The sequence below is a fragment of the Microcebus murinus genome, chromosome 17 (genome assembly GCF_040939455.1).
Source record: "Microcebus murinus isolate Inina chromosome 17, M.murinus_Inina_mat1.0, whole genome shotgun sequence".
In the NCBI taxonomy this organism is placed as follows: domain Eukaryota; kingdom Metazoa; phylum Chordata; class Mammalia; order Primates; family Cheirogaleidae; genus Microcebus; species Microcebus murinus.
Genome location: NC_134120.1, coordinates 12417254 through 12440077, shown reverse-complemented (window position 1 = coordinate 12440077; position 22824 = coordinate 12417254). Strand labels below are relative to the sequence as shown.

General features: G+C 36.6%; 1 protein-coding gene across 1 annotated transcript in view; it reads left to right on the top strand.

The window, feature by feature from the left end:
* PHLPP1 (PH domain and leucine rich repeat protein phosphatase 1) overlaps positions 1–22824 on the top strand; it is a 220835-nt gene that overhangs the window by 169752 nt on the left and 28259 nt on the right. Inside the window, exons 10-12 of the mRNA XM_012774470.3 lie at positions 1130–1285; positions 16989–17189; positions 19917–20079. Coding sequence (XP_012629924.3) covers positions 1130–1285; positions 16989–17189; positions 19917–20079 — 520 coding nt within the window. The remainder of the gene's footprint in view (positions 1–1129; positions 1286–16988; positions 17190–19916; positions 20080–22824) is intronic.

The following is a 22824-nucleotide window of genomic DNA, read 5'->3' as shown; positions in this document are numbered from 1 at the left end:
TTTGAGAAAGAGTCTTACTCTGTTACCCCAGCTAGAGTCCAATGGCATCATCATAGCTCACCACAACCTCAAGCGATTCTCCTGCCCTCAGTCACACACCATCACACCAGGCTAATTTTTTCTGGAGACAGGATCTCACTCTTTCTCAGGCTGGTCTCAAACTCCTGGCCTCAAGCAATCCGACCCTTGGCCTCCCATAGTGCTAGGACTACAGGCGGGAGCCACTGTGCCCAGCCATGAATTCTTATTCTAAAGTGATCATGATGTAATTATAACCTTGCTTTCCCACAGCTCCCAGATGTCTGTTTAAACCTAGGGCCTGTCTTATTCTCTGCAACTCTTGAAGATGTCTGAAGTGGTCATAATGCAGATTTACATTAGATTAACAAGTATTCATCATTTGTGACAGTTCTGATAACCTTTAGAAGAAACACAGCCAAGCTTCCAAATGGCTATATCAGACTCCTAAGAAGGTAGTGGATTAAATGCATTCTACTTTCTTTAGGAGAGAATCTCTACCTTGGTCTAGCATTAAACTAAAGTGAAAATAAAAATACCAGCCAGAGAAGTGAGGCAAGGGAGAAACAGTTTTGATTGTGAAATGCAGCTGAAGGAAAATGTAACATTTTCTCAGTTGACATTTGTAAAAGTTTAGTTGAATAGAAGAATCTTTTATTTAATACGGATCCTCTAAGTAAAGATTGCTCAGCTATGTTTATTCAGAATCTGTTGCCAATAAAACACCCAGCATTCTAGTTCAATAGAAGACACAAACGCTACCTTGAAGAAGCATACAACCTTTAAAAGCTTGCCTTGTGAATTGAGTAAGATTAAACCGATCTCTTCAGTGGCTACTTTTATGAAACCTTTTTTGCTATGTAGAGCTTCTTTGCTCAATATTTCTTTTCATAGTTTCTCCTTTTCCCTTTTTTCTTAAAGTATAGAAAGTATTGAAACATAAATAGCTGTAGGTTTGAACTTATCTTAAAATGAATTTGTAGTTGCTCTGAATGAATTTATGATTTTTGGAGAGTTAATTTTAAGTATTCTCCTATTCTTACTCATTTTTCAAACTTTACCCCAAATTAGCTCTAAGTAAGTTGCCTTCTGTCTTGTCTTTTTTGTACAGCTTATTTTGTAATAGCAGTCTCCGGAAACTATTGGCAGGACACAACCAGTTGGCAAGGCTACCTGAAAGGCTAGAGAGAACCTCAGTGGAGGTCTTGGACGTGCAACACAACCAGCTCCTTGAGCTACCACCTAACCTTCTGATGAAGGCAGACAGGTAAAGTGGTTTGTTTGTCCGGGTTATTCATCTGAGTCTGTAAATACTCCCTCATTTGCATTTTTGTCTTCCATGATCTGAGACCGTTTGTGTAAACTTTCTGCTTATATGTCTGTTGTAGATTTATGAAGAAAATAGTTTTACCACTTCTCCAACCATTTGGGAGAGGATGGAATCAGGGGCATCCTATAGATTCCTTATTAATTTTGCTGCTCTCTGGAGAGAAGTAGGTTATGTTGTGCATAGAAATGTGTCATGAGGATATCGGTATAAAACAAGGATGAGAGATATACTCCTGTATCGCCACCTGATCAGAACTCGTGCAGCCTGCTGCATGCTTAGCTTAATTATCTTACGATTCTCCCTTCCTGCTTTCAAAATTGGGACTTTTGGTGATAGGGATGGATTCTCCTAGAGTTCGCTTAGTTTTTTTTTTTTTTTTTTTTTTTGAGACAGAGTCTCGCTTTGTTGCCCAGGCTAGAGTGAGTGCCGTGGCGTCAGCCTAGCTCACAGCAACCTCAAACTCCTGGCTCAAGCAATCCTCCTGCCTCAGCCTCCCAAGTAGCTGGGACTACAGGCATTCGCCACCATGCCCGGCTAATTTTTTGTATATATTAGTTGGTCAATTAATTTCTTTCTATTTATAGTAGAGACGGGGTCTCGCTCTTGCTCAGGCTGGTTTCGAACTCCTGACCTCAAGCAATCCGCCCGCCTCGGCCTCCCAGAGAGCTAGGATTACAGGCGTGAGCCACCGCGCCCGGCCTCGCTTAGTTCTTTTTTTTTATCAGTCCTCCTTATCTTTACCAGTTTTCCCTTCATATTTAATTTATTTGTTTTAATTTATTTTCTTTTGAACAAACAATTTTTCTAAATAATTTATATTATACACTAAGCATTTGAAGAATTCTGTTTTGAATAGGGGAGAGGTAAATTTAAACATTAAGTGAAGTTCTATTTTCTATGAGTTGCCACATGCAGAACTTTCATTAAAGAGAGATTGAAGTAACAGTGGCAGTTCACTTACGGTGGAGCCTCTCGTGTGCACCAGAGCCCTGTGCCTTATACTAACGTGTTTCCTAGACAGTTGGCACAAATCATTTCAACTTCTGTTCATGTTTATTTTTAGTGAATGACCATTGCTTTAGAGACAGTATGAGGGATCTGACTTTTAGTGTATCTCATGATGAAGACCAAAAAGTTAAATTTAATTTTGCTTCTACAAGTACAGAGAAGAGAAGGAAATGATGATGGATCTTTTTACTTTAAAAAAATAAAAGTTAGATGTGTTTCACCATGTGTGATGTTATGCAGGTAAAATAGCAGTCTGAGAACTCTGGCTCTCTGGAGCTGAATTGCATACCCCACCATGTGTCCCCACGTCCTTGTGCTTGCACCCATCACAATACTCATCACACACTGTATTATTATTTCTTGTCTCTCTCCATTATTAGGTTATTAATTCTGTGAAGCCAATGACTGTTTTAACACATTAACTGTCATGAGAGTTAGATTTAATTCAACTTTAGTTTTGACCCTGGGGCTGCCTGAAGCATATATAAAATCTTGTTTATGTTCTTATCGTTACAATTAATATTGACAATTCTAGAAACATGGATTAAATGAATAGAAGCCAATAAATTTTGTTTTTCTACTTATATTTATCTGTAAATTACAGTCAAACTTCTTATTTTATTTTTGTAATAAAAGACTGTGGCCCTAAGGAAGAGTTTCTGATTTCTGTCTGCCTGGGGTGACACAGAGCAAGACTCTGTCTCAAAAAAAAATTTTTTTTGTTTGTTTTTTTAAGAGACAGCATCTTCTTGCTCTGTTGCCTGGGCTATAGTGCAGTGGCATCATCATAGCTCATTGAAGCCTTGAACTCCTGGGCTCAAAACAGTCCACCTGCCTCAGCTTCACTAGTAGCTGGGACTACAGGCATGAGCCACCATGCCTGGCTATTTTTTTTATTTTTTGTAGAGACATGGTCTCACTATGTTGCCCAGGCTGGTCATGAACTCCTGGCCTCAAGTGCTCCTCCTATCTCGGCCTCCCAAAGTGCTGGGATTACAGGCATTTGCCACCACACCCGGCCTTAATCATAGTTTTATCCTCAACATTTTATACTGTGTGTGGAGTAAAGGAAAGTACTCAACAAATATTTGTATAATAAACCATAGAAAATTTAAGGAATTTTAAATACTACCTTCACTCCTGGCTTCATATTTTTTCTTCTTCTCCTTTTCCTTTTTAAATAAATCTTATTCCAAGATGTAACTTATATTCAGTAAAGTGTACAGCTCTTAAGCATACTACTCAATGAATTTGTACATAGGTAGATACATAGATATCCCTGCAACTACTACCCAGATCAAGATATAGAATATTTCCAGCACTTCCTTTTCCATGTGTTCTGTTTTCCTCATTTAAAAAAAAATTATCTTCAGTGTACTTAGGTAAATTATAATGACTTCGTACTAGAAAAATTATAAAGAAATAGTGGCATTGTAAGAAAATGGGATTGCCATATTGCAATTGAATGGTGTGATGTCATTCTCCTGACAAAAAGTGAAATGTTTCAAGATCATATAAAGAATTTTTCTTGTTTTTACATTCATATCAAGGTACAGTGTGCAGCAGATGGGTAGCTTTAGACATGTGCTTTTTGTTGTAAATACTATAGAATTTGATTTCTTCCCTTGTGGAGAATTACAAGCTATGTTATAATCTTGTATTTCTTTTATAAAGCTAAGTAGGCAAAATTTGGTTGCAATTTTGTAATGGGAATCCACTTATTCCCCTAGAGTTCTACACTGAATCTATAGAACCAAATACATAGATTGATTCAGATTTCAGGAGTCTTTGAGTGAGATAAAACTATTTCTGAATCTTGTCAACTCTGGTAAGTTCACAACTAGTAGGTGAATAAGTGCTGGAATTTCCACTTGATAACAATCATTGTTTATTCATTTCTGAGGGTTTAGTTTTAAAGGACAGTTCTAATTTTTGCTCTCTGGAGGCAGTCATTGAGTATCCTTGATGCCAGGGAAGATGTGAAAACAGATCCCTGGAGGAGCTCCTTGTTTAGATTAGGGTGACTGTATTTTCATGTGGAGATGGGTTTGGATGAGGATTCGAGCTAGAACAGCTGTAACTTCAGGTTGTTCCAGGATAGAGGACCACTGCCTTCACTGTTGACTTTGTGACCCCATGCAGGTCGCTCTAAACCTCAGTTTTCTCATTTTGCTTATTTAGTACATTTCCTACATGGAAACTGTAAGTTGGAAAAGGAAGGATTGTGTGAACTAGAATGTTTCTAGTAATGTAGAAGTGTGGACAAACTAGGATGTGAACTGAGCCATTAAAAGGGGACATTGCTGTAATGAACAACATAAGCTAAGCTGGCCATGTCAGCTAAAGGCATTTAGGCAGAAATCACCAGAGTCCAAATAGACTGACCTTTCTAGAGCCAATTGCATTTTGGAAAATGTTGTAGGGGAAATTAACTAGCCTCTGTAGGCCCTGAGAAGAGGGTAGGGCATGCTAAATGCATTTCTGACACAGGAGATTTCTGGAGTAAGGGGTTGGGTGAATTAGAAGGAGCAAGTATCCTGGTTTTCTTTTATGAGAGAAATGCACATGACCAAAAAAAGACAGAAATTGGAAATTTTTTCAAGAAGGTATATTTGTGTCTTTGTTTTTCAGCTAGTATAATAGCTATATCGCCAGCATGGTATAGCACCTGATTTAGTAGAGTCAGAAAGAAAGTTAAGAGAGTTGGTTATCTCAGACATACAGGTTTATGATGGGGTAATCCTGGTTAGTTGTTTTTTTTTTAAGCACATTTTTGTATTATTTTACTTGTTAGAGGGTTAAAAAATGTTTTCTAATAATTTCCACCAAACTATGTTTCTTAATGGGTTAATACTTCTACTTATCCTGCTTGTACAGCCTAAATAATGGAGGTTTTACTTGCCTAATTAAAACAAAAAGTATATTTTTTGTTGAGGCATAATTTACATTCAGGAAAATTTACAGATATTATATATTTGGTTTGGTAAGTTTGGGAGAGAGGAATAAACTAGTACTGACAGTTATTAAAGCATACCAACCCATAAAACATGCAGTTTGAAATATTAAAGGAGGTTTTTAGGAAAGAATCCTTGTGACAGGCCTCTTACAGGTGTTTTCAGTTGTGATTGATTTTAGTTTACATGGTTCAGTACAGCAAACATCTTACTGGCCAAGTAAATTGTGTGTCACTGTGCTGGATGGTATAGGGCATTGAAAAATAACTAAATGTAGGAATTACCCTCAAGGAGCTTACAATCTAATGCAGAATTTAAAATAACTAGTAAATTGTAGTAAAAGGTAGGTTTAAGAAGGTAGAAGACATGAAACATGATACAGTTGGATTTGGCATAATTTAGGCTCATGATAATTAAGAACGACACTTCGTGATTGTACAATACAAAGCTGTGTGTTTGGAATATAGCTACAGCCATTAATGACACTTTGCTTCAATTCTTTTTCCATTCAATTTGTTCCATGATAGAAATCTTAAAAATATTTAAGTTCCTGTTTTTGCATTCTTTGTGATAATAAATTATTACCAGTTCTACATTTGGTTTTATAACTGAGGAAAGGCCCAAATACAAGCATTGTAACTTAAAATGGTTTAGTTTATGCTTTAAGTAGAACTTGTGCTTGAATGTGTAAAGTGAACTATCAGAAAAACATGCATCATTGGACATAGAGTAGAAGACCAAATTTTGTCTCTCTTTCTTGGGAGTTTTCCTTTGCTGTGAATCTTGCCTGCTTAACCCAATCTCATGGTTTTAATTACATGGCATTGCCTGTTAAATATTACAGCTTTAGACCAGTATATTTTAATCTGCTATACCTGGTAGCAGGAAGATAGTTTGATAACCAAATAAGAGAGAGGAGGAATCGACTTCAAATTAGATGACTTTTAGTAATATCTTCATCTTCCTTTGAAAACTTGAGATCAGTTTTATTAAAATTCTTATGATTTGAATCAGCAATTGCAGTTTGAGTTTACTCTCCAGATTCATCTTTTTTTTTTCTTGCCAACTAAAAACATGTACTGAGTATCCCTTTTGAATCTTCTCATTCTGTGTGCCTTAGTTATACAAGTAGTTATAAATCTTATGTTCAAGTAAGTATGGCAGTACCAACTACCTTATTTATATTCATCCTTTGAGTTTTGTTTATTTTGACTTGTTTTTCACCGGCAGCTCACAAGTTATAGACACACATGAAATATGGTGGACTGTACATCGCGCCTAGAAGTTGACTGTGATTTTTATATCTTACTATCAGGTCAGGATTTGGTTCTGCTGGGTAACCTGGCACATATTCTAATCTGGATCTTACTTGCCTGAATTTCTCATCTTACCTCTTTTAGCTTTGAGTTGAGGATTTTCTTGATGGAAACCCAAAAAGAGTTTCAGATAATTGGTTGTCATCAGCAGATGGGCAGGAGAGGAAGTAGATTCCCCATGGGTCACGAGAGTGGATGAGACATTGCCAGAGGTACTGCCATCCTTCTGTTCCTTCCTGAAATCTTGGCGATGGCTGACTCCCTGTCCACCTAGCATCTGCATGCACATTTGATGGCCAGACAGCTTCTCCTGGGGAAGTCAGTCTAATTAACAAAGCCAAAACAGACCCTTTAAGGGAAAGTTATAGCTCCCTTTTGTGTGTGGGTATCCAGGTCTGTTTTTTTTCCCTAGTTGGACCAGTACAGGTTATTTTCAGGGCAGGAGTGGGGTGAGTATGTGTACAAATGAGTTCATGGTAACTGCTCATTCTTTTTTATTAAATATCCCCAGAGCATTAGTCACATTACAAACCATAAGTTTTAGTGACTCAGACAGAATACATGTAAATATCAAAGGGACTAAATGGGAACAGAAAACTTAGAAGAGCGTGATCGATTGACCATGACAACTGCTACCTTTTGGCAAAGACAGACATTTCTGGCATTTTAAAGAACTAAGTTGCCTACACTTTTTTTTTTTTTTTTTTTTTTTTTTGAGTGAAGAGAGCTATCTGGTGATGTTTCGATGATTTGAGAGTCATAGTGGACTCAAATAGTTTTTCTCAAAGTGTGTCTTCAGAATCCCCTAGAGGAGTTCTCAAACATGCAGATTCTGGCTCTTATCTCAGTTCTTGTTACTTGGACTTTAGAGGGATAGCCTGGGAATCTGCATGTTTAACAGCACTCCCCCAATGAGTTCAGTGCAGAGGGTCTGCCAAACACACTAGAAGCTAAAGTTGACCTCAGGTGCTATTGCTGAAATAAATAGATTTCTGTAGAAGAATTTTAATACAAAAATTGAATTTGAGTCTAGTGCTATTTCTGGATATTATATACATCCCTGCTTTTTAAAGTGTTGTGTTTCTCAAATATTTTAAGGTAAGTGGTTCTTAGCCAGGGTTGTTAAATCAAAATTAACTAACAGGCCGGGCGCTGTGGCTCACGCCTGTAATCCTAGCTCTTGGGAGGCCGAGGCGGGTGGATTGCTCAAGGTCAGGAGTTCAAAACCAGCCTGAGCGAGACCCCGTCTCTACTATAAATAGAAAGGAATTAATTGGCCAACTGATATATATATAAAAAAATTAGCCGGGCATGGTGGCACATGCCTGTAGTCCCAGCTACCCGGGAGGCTGAGGCAGAAGGATCACTCGAGCCCAGGAGATTGAGGTTGCTGTGAGCTAGGCTGACGCCACGGCACTCACTCTAGCCCGGGCAACAAAGTGAGACTCTGTCTCAAAAAAAAAAAAAAAAAAAAAAAATTAACTAACAAATTTTTCAAAACTAGAAAATCAGTTAATGGGGTTTAGAACACTATGAAAAGAAGGAGAGTTTCCATCCTTTTCTCCCTGCCAACCCCTCAGACCCCCCAGGATTGACCTCAGTCCTGGAGAAGGGAGGCGGGGTGGGCTACTGGAAAGTGGCCGATTATGTGATCTCGACAAGGGCAAAGTTCTGGTGGCAAACTCAATTTGTTGTTAACCAAAACAAACCAGAGGAGTTTAACCAGAAGTTTCCAAGCACTCCTGTCTGTGAACAGAGCTCTGAGCAAAAGAGTCCTGCCAACCCTCTGCTTTGTTAATCCTTGCACTGCTTCTCTGATGCTCCTAAAACAGATAAGATGGTCAAGTGTGCCTCCCTGGTGGGAGAGGGGTGTGTGTATCCCCCAAAACTACTACAATGCATTAAGACAGAGGTTTTTGTACTGCAATGATTCTCAGTCATCAGAATTTTTTTATATAGATTTTGGGGCCTCACTCTGACCTACTTAGCAAGAATATCTGAGAGTTGAAGTTGAGAATCTGTACTAATGAAAGCTCCCTAGATAATTCTGAAGCATAGCCAGATTGCAAACTACTGACCTAGAGCATCTTGTGTGAGGAATGTTGCTCCTTTAGCATCTCCAGTCTTAATTCAGTGAGAGTATAAAGTGTAAATAAAGAAATAAACACCAAATCGCGGCAAGCAATCTCTCACATTTGCACTTCACCACTACTTTACCCTTGGGACTTTTTGTCAAGCAAAGGCGGCAGGGTGAGAAAAGCTATGGGAAGAGAAAAGAGGGGAGCTAGCAATGGGGCTTAAGATGGGTCTACAGCTACCACCTAAAGCTTAGGCAAAAGTACGTGCAGTTGAAGGGGTAGTGTGCACAAAATATGGCTGTTGAAGGAAAATTGGCAATTGAGTTGGTGAAAGTGAAGAGAAGCAAATGGGAAAACTAAAGGTCCTACAAAACAAAAGTAAACCAGAACATCGTAGGACACACAACACTTCCATACTCAACTCAGACAAACAAAAATACATTATTTTATCTTGACTTTGCTATGCTAAAATAGAAGATGACACTATTCAACTAAGAATCTTACAACCTGATACCTTGAAAATGAAAAGGAAAAAGATGAACAGATCCATATTGAGTTATTATCCCCCCCAATGAGAAAACAAAAAACAATAGGCATCCACTGTGGAATGTTCTCCCCCCAAAAATCTTTTGTGAAGCCTAAGGAAGCTATAAGAAACTGTTCTAAGCAGAATTAAATATACTCAAGCACTTTGGGATATAGAAAACAAAAAGTGGAGAAACTAAGAACACCAGTGGATAAACAATAAGGATTAAAAAGAGAAGTAATTGAACTCAGAAAGTGGAAGAGAATGGCAGTGATCTCAGAAATGAGGAATATATTACAGGGTGCCCAAGGGAGAATAGACTCAAATAAAAAATTAATAAGGGGCATTAAAGGCAGGAAAATGAAAAGAATGAAAATGAGATAAAGAAAAATTTAAAAGGTTAGAGATACAATAGTGGAAATAGATAGACCAAAAAGAAATAACATTTATATATGAGTCCTTGAAGAACAAAGACAAAACCATCAAACAGAACTAATATTTAAAACTGTAATCCAAGAAATTTTTCCAGCGATAAACAAAAGATTTTAATGTATATTTGAAAGAGACTACAATTGAGTATCTGGAAAAAATTAACCAAGAATGTTCACTTTTGAGACATTTTATTCGATTTTGAAGATACAAAATCTTCATGGCTACCAGGAAAAAGATCAGATAATTTTAAAAGGCAAATATTTAGACTATCATCAGTCTTCTCAAAAAGAACATTTATTTCCACACAGTAAGCTCTTGGACACTGATATGCCAGAGGATGAATGTTATCCAACCAAGAAGTAACTAGTAAATTGCTAAAAGGAATGATAATGAGCCTCGGGGTAGATATAAATGTAGCTCTGAGACTAAAACAAAGGTAAGGAGGAGGGTGGAAAATTAATATACAAAAGTTTTAAGTGGTGACAAACTATAAATAATGCTGCTTAAAAATAGGAAGAGGGAAAAAGGAGAAAGTAAAGTAGAAGGAGGTTATTGATTGCTGTATATGCAATAGATGTGACTTAAAGAACACTATCAAAAACTGACAAGCTAGATAGTAAATGATTAAATAAAAAGCCAAGGGACTAAGGTCATTCAATAAGGCATAAGTAGAAAGGTAACCACTAGGACAAGAATACAACATTCCCTAAATACAAAAACATAAATAAATGTGTTGAAGAAATAATATATACCCATAGAGAGAGCTACATAGCAAATACATATGAATATAAAATATATGATACAGTTGAGACCAAACCTCAGATATATCAATACATATGCTTGAACTGAACTTACCCCCCAAATGGAAACAACCCAATGTCCATCAGCTGATGGATGGATAGAAAAAAATGTAGCATATTCATATGTGCATTGTGAATTGTATCTCAGTAAAGCTGCTAATAAAAAACATAGTACCCAAGTATTGAGGAATACTTCCTTAACACTATACATATATACACTTAATCCTAAAGCCACTTTCTAAAAGGGGAAACCCCAGTTGCATTTCCAACTACTAAGTTCAGTAGTAACAGTACAAGGATGCCCACTATTTCTGCTATGATTCAATTTTATACTAGATGTATTAGCTATGAGGTTAGACAAGAAAATATCAATTAGAGGCTTGAGAATTGGTAAAGAAAAGATCTCTATTTGCAGTTAACATGATAGTATACTTGAAAACCCTAGAGAATCACTTATGAATGAACTCAGACAATAAAAAATTTTAGTAAGGTAACAGAATATGAAATTAATATATAAAATAAAAGTCTTTGTGTACACAAATATAGCCATTAAAAGGTAGTAGCAAAAATCCCATTTATAATATCATCAAGGAAGATTAAATACTAAGGAATAAACTTAAGAAATGTACAAAGGCTATATGAATAAAATGTTAAAACTCTTCTGAAAATCACAAAAGCAAATTTAAACAGATGGAAAGATATCCCCTGTTCTTAATATTATTAAGATATCAAGTTTTCTGTAAGTTACTTTGTAAGTTTAACACAATTTTCATGTAAATACCAAAAAGCTTTTGTAATGAGGTCAGACAAATTGATGCTATAGTTCATATGGAAAAAAGAAACATACAAGAATAGCCAGGAAAACACTGAAAAAGTGAAACTACAAAGGGGAGAGACAAACCTTACCAGATATCAGAACATGTGTGTTTTGGTTCTTCTGCTGAGAAAGCCTAGAAGCAGTCACAGGCCAGCTCCAGTGGGAATATTGAATGCCTAGACCTCAGTTTCTAAGTGCCATTCTCCAGAAAAGGAACCAGGTACCCTTGGAAACAGAACTGATTCTCAGGCCAGAAAAGAGTTAACACAAACGAGCCCAAAAGTAAAGAAGTGCTCAAAAAATGAGGGGGCATGTCAAAGGATACATGAGCCAACTTGGAGGAGCCTCCCAAAAGTCACATCTAGGACAATTTGAGCAACAAATACACAATGATAGTAATGAATTATATTCAGTAGAATAAAATAAATATATGTAAGACCATATTGATATAAAATAAATAATTAAATAAATAGGGATAGGTCTTACAGAATAATTCCAATTAATAAACTGAAAGTAGAAGGAATCATGGAAATAGAAAAATAACCATTTGGCAAATACCACAGAAATAACTGTTGCAAGCAAGAATCCTAAATTAATGGAAAAAAGTATGAAGAGAAACAGGAGATTTTCATAGTCTTAAATGATCTACCTACAAGTTTATTAATTATAAAAGAAAAAACAATTACTTGGCAGGCACCACCTTAACCAAGTGATCAAAATTAATATTGCCAATAATAAGACATTCATATCATGCACCTCCTGATATGGTACACTAAGAAGGGCACAACTTCTGTGATATTTTTTCTAAAAATATATGACCGTATTCTAATGATGATAAAACATGAAACAAACCTAAATTGAGGGATATTTTACAAAATAAGTACCTAATATTCTTCAAAAGTGTTAAGGTCATTTAAGATAGTAAGACTGATTGGAGGAAACTAAGACATGCAAGGTGAGACCCTGAATTGGATCCTAGACCAGATAAAGGACATTAATGGAATAATTGGTACAACTAGGATAAAGTCTGTAGATTAAAGTATTGCATCAGTATTCATTTTAATTAATCTTTAAAATTGATTTTTGAGTCCTTGTTCAACAATTCTTAAATCTGTATAATTTTTGCCATTTTTCCTGTAGGCATATAGTCTTTATTGTCCAAGCCAGATTCTCAGACCTTCAAAAATAATGGTGATGTAGGTTCTGTTAGATTGTATGCACTTTTTCTTCATTTGCAGTCCCCACTGTTAGGTGATATTGCTAGACAAATAATTGTGTTCCTTTTTTCAGACTGATTAGTGAGATGTATAACATTAATGTGGTAGGTTACAACCAGGACTTAAAAAAATTAAATAGGATAGAAAATACCAGTGTGTATCACAGAGTAAGATTAAGTATTATTTCATGAATCTTTTTTTCTTTTTTTTTTCTTTGAAGAGGGTCTCACTCTTTCACGCAGGCTGTAGTGTAGTGGTACAGTCATAGATCATTGTAATCTGAAATTCCTGGGCTCAAGTGATCCTCCTGCCTCAGTCTCCTGAGTAGCTAGGACTACAGGTGCACATCACCATGGTTGGCTAACTTTTAAATTTTTTTATAGAAACAGGGTCTCACTATCTTGCCCAGACTGGTCTTGAACTCCTGGCCTCAAATGATCCTCCTACCTCAATCTCCCAAAGTGTCACGAAACTTTTTGTTTCAGTTACACGTGTATATGTCACATGTATACTGTCTCGTCACATAAAATATACTTTGTACTGTTGGTTCCCATCATAAAAAGTTTGAAGGCCTCTGCTTTAAGAACTAATCAACGTTGTGATGGTAGATGAAATTGTCAAAAGTGTTGTGTTGTAAAGACAGGCAATAAGAAATTCAAAGCATTTTGTTTGATACTTCTAGGACATTTTGGAGACAGAAACCAGGAGAGTTTTGTTTGGTTTTAACCATTTGGATTTTTAATGGAATACAAGTCCCAATACTGATCTCCAGAAAAGTCACTTAAATGCCGAATGCCTGGTGTGCCTATTTTGTAAATACTAAATCTGTCATGGTACAAAATCCTGTGCTCTGTTTCAAGGACAGAATTTGGCTGCAAAATGTAAGGGTGTGCTGGAAATTACTAAAAATCAAACAAAACAAAACACCACCACCACCACCACCACCAAAAAAAAAAAAACCCATACATGAGCCAGATGGACAGAATGTGCCAAGGCAGAGGAACAGAGCAATTGCTCAAGAAGCAGGAAATGGATTTGTCTCACTGCTGTTATGGGCGACTTTCCAGATGCCTCAGGGCAGGAACCATATCTGTGTATCTTTTCTCTATGACTTTTGCACTTTATGCCAAGAAAAGTTTCTAAGTACTATGCTATTTACTAACTTGGTTGAAGAATTGAGTTTGAAGTGCTGTGTACAAATGGTCTTCTTGTCACCTAGCAGGTGCCGTGCTTGACCTCTTGCCTTTTTGGAGAAAAGGGACCTATGAAAATGTCCCCAGGAAAAGGTTTTCGTTATTATTATTATTTTAATGTTTGAATTTTGGAGAAGTATTTTTGAGAATTGTGGACTCTTCAGATTGTTGAGGACTGGGTTTTATTTCTGGCTCTGCCACTAGTTACTATTGAACCATTCCCAAGCAATTTGACTTTCTCAGCTTCAGTTTCTGTCTTTTGTGAAATGTGAGGGTGGTATATTTAAGATGATGGGAGAATTCAGTGAGATAGAAAATAGGGAAGATCTAGGGAATCTTACAAAGCACCTTATAAATGAAAAGAAAGCAGTGATTTCATGTTACTGCCTTTTCTGTAATTACAAGAGAGTTACATAGGGAGAAAGGTTATATGGGGGAAACATCTCTTGGCACATTAAAACATCTTTTTGCATACAGCTACAAAATTTTGTAAGGGAGAAGCTTGAGGATAGTTAATTGCATCATAGTGAGTTGAAACCAAACTCGGTGCTTTAGGAATTTTGCTTTTTTACAGGGTTAAAAGTAGGGGATATGGTTCTAAAGTTCATTTATTGAGTAAAACTGTTATCCATACTGGAGAAACTTTGTAAAATCAAAGTGGTCATTCATTCTGGTGGAAGGATGACACCTAGACCATTAAATCAGTTTAATTAGTCTCCTGCTGAAACATTGTGAGGTTGTGGAGAGAGTGTTTTAAAAGGTGGATATTAAATTTAATTTTCCTGAGACCATTGTGATAAAAATCTTTTTAGTACAATTGTTTACTCTTTGTTAACCAACAAGGTGATTCAGTCAGACTTTATATAGTTCAAATAATGTCCTTTGGAACTAGCCCATGTAATTTCAGCTAACTTAGTTTCAATTCCTTGGAGGGGGACAATGTAGGACTTCCCCACCCCCCTTAATTTTGCATAAAGAGTATATATAGTTCCTTAAGTACAGGAAAATTTCAAAAAGACAAGAGGATAAGTCTTTTTGGAAATCACTTTCTTCCCTTTATGCAGATGATAGAAGGGGTTTTTAAGTCCCTTGGCAGCTTTCTAGATGAACATTCATTTGTATATATTTTTAAAACAGCATTCCCTCTTTTTCTGGCCTAAAAATATGCAAACATTCATGAATTCATTCTCTTTTCTTTTTATGTGTCTATAACTACGTATTTCCTAGAGAATTCTATTTTAATGGGATTGTTAGATGGTTTCCTAGCCAACCCTAGTCCACGATATTTTAGGGCAATAAAATGTATTTGTTTCATTTTAATATATTCTGATTCTACACTGATGAAATTCTTAACAGAAAATTTAAGTCAGAAGGAATAAATGGGACCTGAAGAAACAGACTTGTGAAAATACTCTAAAGTCCTATGGTGCTGAAGCTAGTTTCCTTCCTAGTTCAAAACCAGTTCAGAAACTGCATGAGTGACCTTTATTTTCTTCTCTGTAGCACATACGACTATTATTTCCCATGACTATTTATGGTCTGTACAGCCCTTCTCTAACTCCTCCCCCCCTTTTTTTAAAATGTCAACGGAATACGTGTTTCTTTAATGGAAAATTTTCTATTTTGGGGAAGCTGCTTTTCCTCAGATAAGTAATGGAGTTGGTGTATGTGCACGTGTGTGTAAGTTGTGTAGGTTGTGCAAGATTGAGTAGTGCTAAAGTAATGGATCGGGAGCTTGGACTATATTAGGAGTCCTGGTAAAAACTTCTAATATAAGGCCTTTTTTAAAATCCAAGATTAAACATCACTGTACCTAGTATTCCATATTCTCCCTTTTTAAGGATGATTTTATTTTTATTTCTAACTTATGGCAGAATAGTCCTGAATTGAATCCTGAACATTTCAAACCAAGTTGATTTTGAAATGAGAGAACAGAGAGGCTTGTTAACAGGGTATATCTCTGGGTGGAAAGACAAGGCAGATTTGACCCTACTGACTTTCACGGGTGAGTCCTGTGCACTGAGCACTCTCTGTTTCCTAGTTGCTGCGGCTGCACAGTTGGGCATCCACCTGCATCGGAGAGGGTCCTCTCTGACCCGAGCCATGACACAGTCCATCCCGGCTCTGCCCTTCCCATCCCTTCAGAGTGATTTGGAACCTGATCACAGCAAAGATTTTGTTGCAGTTCCCTAGATTTGCATTGTGCGTTATCTACGTTTCCCAACTGTGGAGGATTATATAGTTTTTGAAGTTTTAGTTATCTTAGGTGTGAAACTGTTCTTTGTATTTTATCCATTGTTCACTCTATCATCTGGAAACTGTGACAGCATATGTGTTATCTCGTTTGTTTTAATGTAAATTTTATTGAAGTATAATATAAATACAGAAAAGCGGCCAAATCATAAGTGCAACGCTTGGTGAATTTTCTCAAAGTGAACACATTTGTGCAACCTGCACCCAAAGAAACAGAAAATTACGAAGTTAGAAATGTTGCACACCGTCTCCTAGATACTCTTGCCCTCAACATCTAAGAGTCACCACCATTCTGACTTCTGTTACCGTAGATTAGTTCTGCGTGACTTTGAGCTTTATAATTATGGAATTGTGCGGTGTGTCGTCTTGTGTCCAGCTTCATTTGCTAAACATTGTATTTGTGAGGTTCATCTTGTTGATGAACATAGTTGTGGTTCTTTGTGTTCATTGCTTCATTGTATCCTGATATTTTAATACAGAGTAAATTATCTCCTGCAGTTGTGAATGTATGCCTGTAAAATGTGATTTGGACATCATACTAAAAAGAACCTAGTCACTACATGATTTAGTTGTATTGTGATCTAATGCCTAATTGTTTTATTACTATAAGAACCCTCTTATTAAAAAATAAGGAATTGTTTTTCTCTTAAGTCAGAATATTAACTTTACCATACTACTTTATCTTTCACTGTCCACCAGCTATAAAAAAAATAATCTCATCTTTTTACCTCTGTGCTTCCATAAAAATTGATTTTTATTTTTTTGTATTGGATGCATATAGATAACTATTGTATCTATCATAGATAGTGAGTCAGAGATCCATATGCCTACTAAATTGAATTCCTGGAAGCCAGGGCTTATCTTTTCATTCATGTTTCCGAAGCCAACTTCTAATATGCCTGGTATTGATCAGAAAGCCTGTAGGGTTAGGACACAGTGGGTAGCAGTAAAAAAAAAAAAAAAAAAAAAAAAAAGAGGGTTTGTTGAGGGTTCTGAACTAGAGCTCTGGCTTATCAACAGCATTTTATTGCATTTTGTCATTGTAGCCTGAGATTCCTGAATGCATCTGCAAACAAACTGGAAACCCTTCCTCCAGCCACACTTTGTGAAGAGACAAACAGTATCTTACAAGAGTTGTATTTGACAAATAACAGCCTCACGGATAAATGTGTACCCTTGTTAACAGGACACCCCCATCTGAAGATTCTTCACATGGCCTATAACCGACTTCAAAGTTTTCCAGCAAGGTAAAGGAGGGTTATAAAGTGATGTTCTTAATTGCATTTCTAAAAATGTATGCATAGATAGAAAGGGGAAAGGCAAAAGCTGAAATATTTATTTTCCAGGTAATGTAAAGCTTGTTCGCTTATTCCCTGTTTGTTCACAGTTGTCTTTTATGCAAAGTATTTGGGTATTTCCCAAAAGAGAAATATATTGGTTTTCTCAGTATGAATGTATCCAAAGTTTCAATCATAAAAATGTTCTTAAGATTTTGAAGATGTGTTGTTTAGCAGGTAATTTTTTTTTACTTCTTTTTAACCCAGTTAATTTTTTTTTTAAGTTAACCTAATATGGTAGGAATTAAAATGTAAACCAGGAACCTGAAGATTTTTTGTTATCTACCAACTTTTGCATCTGTGTTCATGTTGTACAAAGCAATGGTGGCCTGTACAACCACACAAACTGTGACATTGCATATTATGGCTCTCAGAAGATTCCATTTTTAATTCGTTTTCATTTTAATGTCTAATTTGGGGGGAGTGGTGGCATTACATTTAGCCCTTAAGTGAATTTACAGAGTCTGCCATGAGGATTTACTCCACTTTCATTTCATTGGCATTTATCCATCTAACAAGTTAGGACTTGGAACACACCCACACATCAAAGAAGCAAACACTAACCCCTCTGGTATTCTGCTCGTAACTGGAACTCAGTGTTGGGACCAAATCAAAATACTCACACAGCCTCCCTATGCTGCCAACAGGGCTACCAGTCTGTGTAAGCCCTTGCTAACAGGAAGACAGCCCAAATTATGTACTGACTTAAAATATTACTCTGTTTTTGGTGTAATAAAATATTTTTAAAAAATTTTCCACCCATTTGATATTAATGATTAAACTATTTTATGTTTACTTCCATATACTTTTACTTTACTATGGAATGGGAATAAAATATTTTTGGGGAAAAAAACCATGGCAATCATACAGCAGTAACACATCTGAAAGGCTCATCATCCTCTCTCAGGTGGTGAATGTATAAGCCCCGCAGGAGAAATGATCCTCAGCTCTAATGCTGAGGATGTCCCCCATGCCAGGTATAATCACCCACCCCAAGTGCAGAGAAGTTTTTTATGTGCCTTGTAAAAATCCACCTAGCAATAATTCTCTTCCCCTGGGGGCTGTGATGTGGCTGAGCACCTCAAGAGCTGGGTTTATGACTTTCTTTGTCTCCTTCAGCCTCATAGCTCACACAAGGCCTGGCCCACAGTCAACACTCAACAAATGGTTGCTTAATTAAAGAACATGCCCCAGTGATCAAGTCTTTTGCTACCTTCTTTCTATGTTGAGAGATGAAACTTCCTTAACTTTTTCTTTCTTGGGCCTGTTTTCTGTACTTCTAATCATTTTTCATGCAGCATTACCCATTAGTTTCTCCATATTTCTTTTCAAAATATGATGACAACATATTTAAATAATATTCTTACAAATTCAGGCAATCATAGGTGGATTACTTCACAGTCTGTGTATGTAATGTTGTTTGTAGTATATCCTGATATCACACTGGATGATATTAAAAGATCTGATTTCATGAGATCAAAACTTAGTTCTTGTTGTATCTTAGGCACATATTTATTTTTAAGATAAGCAAATAAGATAACCTTTGTATTTGAAAGATAACAAAGAATTTGAAAGATAACAAAGAAAAATTATGAAGTATTTCTTGTTAAATTGTTTAAAGGTTAAGTTGTTTCATTTGTAGTGTAACAAATGAAACTATAACAAGCTGCAAGGATACCAATAACTGTAAACTAAGTGATTTGGATTATAAATTTGAGTTACGCTATCTGGGAATCCTGTACTTCTTGGAGTCCAGCATCACCAGTGGTAGGGAGAGGGTCAGAAGATTGCAGAGGTGGAGGGGTTGTTTTTTCCTCCAAATTTATAGACAATGCAAGAAACTCTGATTCTCAAATTTTTCTTTAGTTGGTTTCTGTACTTATTAAGATTATAGACAAAGATTGAATAGTAAAAGACATTCAGAAGTGTTAAATTACATTAGAAGACGTTATTTAGGCAAGGTTGGAGAGATCTTCTTTGAAGACATTTAACAAGAGTTGAGAGAAATTTCTTTGGGGCCTGGTTTGAATACAGGATCTGCCAGAAGCCAAGAGATGATCCAAAGGCCTTTCAGCTGCACCTGCTCCCGTCACCAGCCTGTGTTCATCATTGGTGCCTGAGGAATTTGGGGAGGGGCTTTCAAGGAAAAGCGTATCTTAATTTGAGCTATAGCCGTGTTCTCTATGTCCCCTTGATATTTCAGTGCCACTACAAAGAAATCATACTCTCAAACTAAGTTTTTTTAAGGTAGTTATATTGGATTAATGCTGGCTTTTGATCCATTTAAGTAGGATTTTCATTAGTGTTCAGAGTAAGCTACATAGCAAAGTGATTATTGCCAGGATAACTTAAGTTATACACAGATTTTTAGGAGGAAAGGGGCATCCATTTTCCTTCTTGTTGCCAATTTGAAGAGTTAGTTAATAGTTTTTGTTCTGTGGTAGGAAAGGAGGTGTTAAAATGCTTTGAATACTCCAAAACAATAGTGAAAAATTATCTTGGTTGTAAGATTAACTATTACAAGTGAATCTTTAAAGGCATAGTAAATTCATCTTTTGATTCTCATTATATATTATTTCTTTTAATTGCCTTATAATTATTTTATAACTCTCCCCCATGAATTTTTCTCTTTTTTAGTAAAATGGCAAAACTGGAGGAACTTGAAGAAATTGATATAAGTGGGAATAAACTGAAAGCCATCCCAACAACTATCATGAATTGCAGGCGTATGCACACAGTGATTGCTCACTCAAATTGCATCGAAGTCTTTCCTGAAGTTATGCAGCTCCCAGAAATCAAGGTTGGTGGCTTGATTCCACAAACTCTAAGCTTCAAGTCAGCAAAGAGAGTTGATTTCCCCAATTCATCAGTTCAAGATGTGTGCACCTTTGTTGGATTTACTCAGAGTGGAGACCTCAGTAGTCCTTGCTCTATCCTTCCTAACCAATAGGCACTACAGTTGAGCCAGCAGAGTTAAAAAAACAAACAAAACAAAACACTGGACTAGGTGTTGGGAAAACTATATTTCTGGGCCCTGTCCCTAACAAGCTGTGTGACATGAGGTTAGCCACATAACTGCCCCATACTTCTTTCTCTATCTATTAATACTTGTCCTACTTATTTCCAAGGTAGTTATAAGGCTCAAAGGATAAGTCCAGCACCATAGCAGTTTGAAAAAGTGAAAAGTGCCACTGTACACCCTGCCCTTCCTAACTCAACTGATCAAATAGCATATCCCCCACAGTAGCCAATCAGTAGTAATTCTCCGTATAGACTAGCATCATTGCTGTCGCCGTACGTTCATTTCAATTGAATGAAATTGGTAGAACAGATATTATTCTCATTTGATAGGTCAGAACACTAAGGAGCTGAAAAATGAAGAGATTTGTGTAAATTAAGATAGCAAATTGGTGGCAGAGACAGTCTTCAATTCTTGACTCCTGACTCGAGGTAGCCTCATGGGATGAAACCAGTTCACTAGCATGAAAGCCATCTAACAACTGTATTCCTGCTTTATTTCCTTCCTGAGGTTATAGGGGATGCAGAATTGAGAAGTTCTTTATTATATAATACAGTTTTTCATTTGTTTCTTAGCATTTCTAAATATCATCAATTTTATGCTTAATAAAAAATAATTTGGTGGTTTCAGACTCAGAGCATATTCTAATCTAACAAGGAACAAGTAGCCCTTACTTAGCCATTCTTCAATTTTCAGGCACTTTCTGATATAAACCTTGTGTATAAGATTAAGAAAGTGTATAGACATTTGAAGACACTTTAAATAGCATGCATAATTTTTTATCTCAGGTTTTTATACACTTAGGTGTGTGCATGTGTGTGTGCTTTAAGCCACGAAATGATTTACTTGGGGCTTTAAGAGCACTATTATCTCATAGATCACACTGGCATTTTAGAATGTTTATTATAAATTTCCAGAAATATTTTCCTTTTACTTCCTGTGTAGTACCTTTCACAGTGGGGAATGGCAGGGCCATGAAGGGGGACAGAGCTCAGAGTTGGATCTCAGCTGAAAATTACTACTTCACTGCTCTGTTTCCTCATATGTAAATTGAGGAAAAGAATAGTACTTCCCTTATAGGATTGTAAGGATGAAATGAAAGCATTTGAAATAGGAGTGGCACATAGGAAGTGCTCCCTAAATGTTAGCTGTGATTAATACAAGTCCTCCATAGGATTCAGCTATGATATTGATTATATGGAACAACTGTTTTGGCTGAAGCTCAACAAAATCCAGGAAATTTACTACTCAAGCAAATGCTTCTTTGCCTCTAGCACAGGAAAGATGCCAGCTAAGCCTTCCGGGAGTTCCTAAGCTGCCCATTTGACATAGGGGCTGTGCTGTGTTATCTTTTACAGGGGGTTGTTAAACTGGCCTCAGTGTGAGGTACAAGGTGATACACTAGCACAAAAGAAAGTAAGAGTCTCAAGATTAACCTCCTGTTTGCTGGTCTTAATGCCTATACCTGTCTTTTAATGTTATATAACTCTTAAATGTAGATTAGTTCGTTTTAGTTGTTTTTTTTTTTTTTTTTAATTTCTAGCTTAAAATACAAATAGACGCTTAAATGTTTTTAGGTTTTGACTAGATTTTGAAAACTGTAAATCTTGCTATATGAAAGCTAGTCCTCTCCTAGACTCTTGCTTGGATTTCTAGATTTCAGAATCAGTATCGTCTATTTCTGTTGAATTCCTTCCCCTGTTGTCTTCTCTCTGTACCCTTCTTTACAACTCCTTTTAAATTTTACTTTTTAAATGGTTTCCATTCTTTTTCTTTGATTGATTTTCCCCCCAGCTATTATACCTTAGCATTTTCCTCATGTTAATAATGTCCAGTCTTTGAGAAGCAGCTTTTCCATTACCAATAGAGGTTTTGTTGTTGGGATTTTGGGGGGTGGGGGGGTGTTGAGCAATATCAAGTAATCTTTATGTATAAAAATAAAAATTTTCCAGCCATGGACAGATAATGTTATTGAAAGAAGAGTAGGTATATTATGTTAGAACTTTAAATTGATATTTTAATGTACTTTCTTATGAGAATATTTTAAGTTGCAGTGTATTTACATACATTTGAACTGTCTAAAAGAAAGTTCCTGATAAAAATGGTTGCTGTATCTTAAATGATAAATATACCTATGAAAGTCTTCATTGCAAATTGAGCCCTAAAGCATGTGTGGTTTTTTTTGTTTTTGTTTTTGTTTTTTTAAACTGAGTCTCACTTTGTTGCCCAGGCTAGAGTGAGTGCTGTGGCGTCAGCCTAGCTCACAGCAACCTCCATCTCCTGGACTCAAGCAATCCTGCTGCCTCAGCCTCCCTATTAGCTGGGACTACAGGCATGCGCCACCATGCCCGGCTAATTTTTTCTATATATATTAGTTAGCCAATTAATTTCTTTCTATTTATAGTAGAGACGGGGGTAACACTCTTGCTCAGGCTGGTTTCGAACTCCTGACCTTGAGCAATCTGCCCACTTCTGCCTCCCAGAGTGCTAGAATTACAGGTGTGAGCCACCACGCCCGGCCTTAAA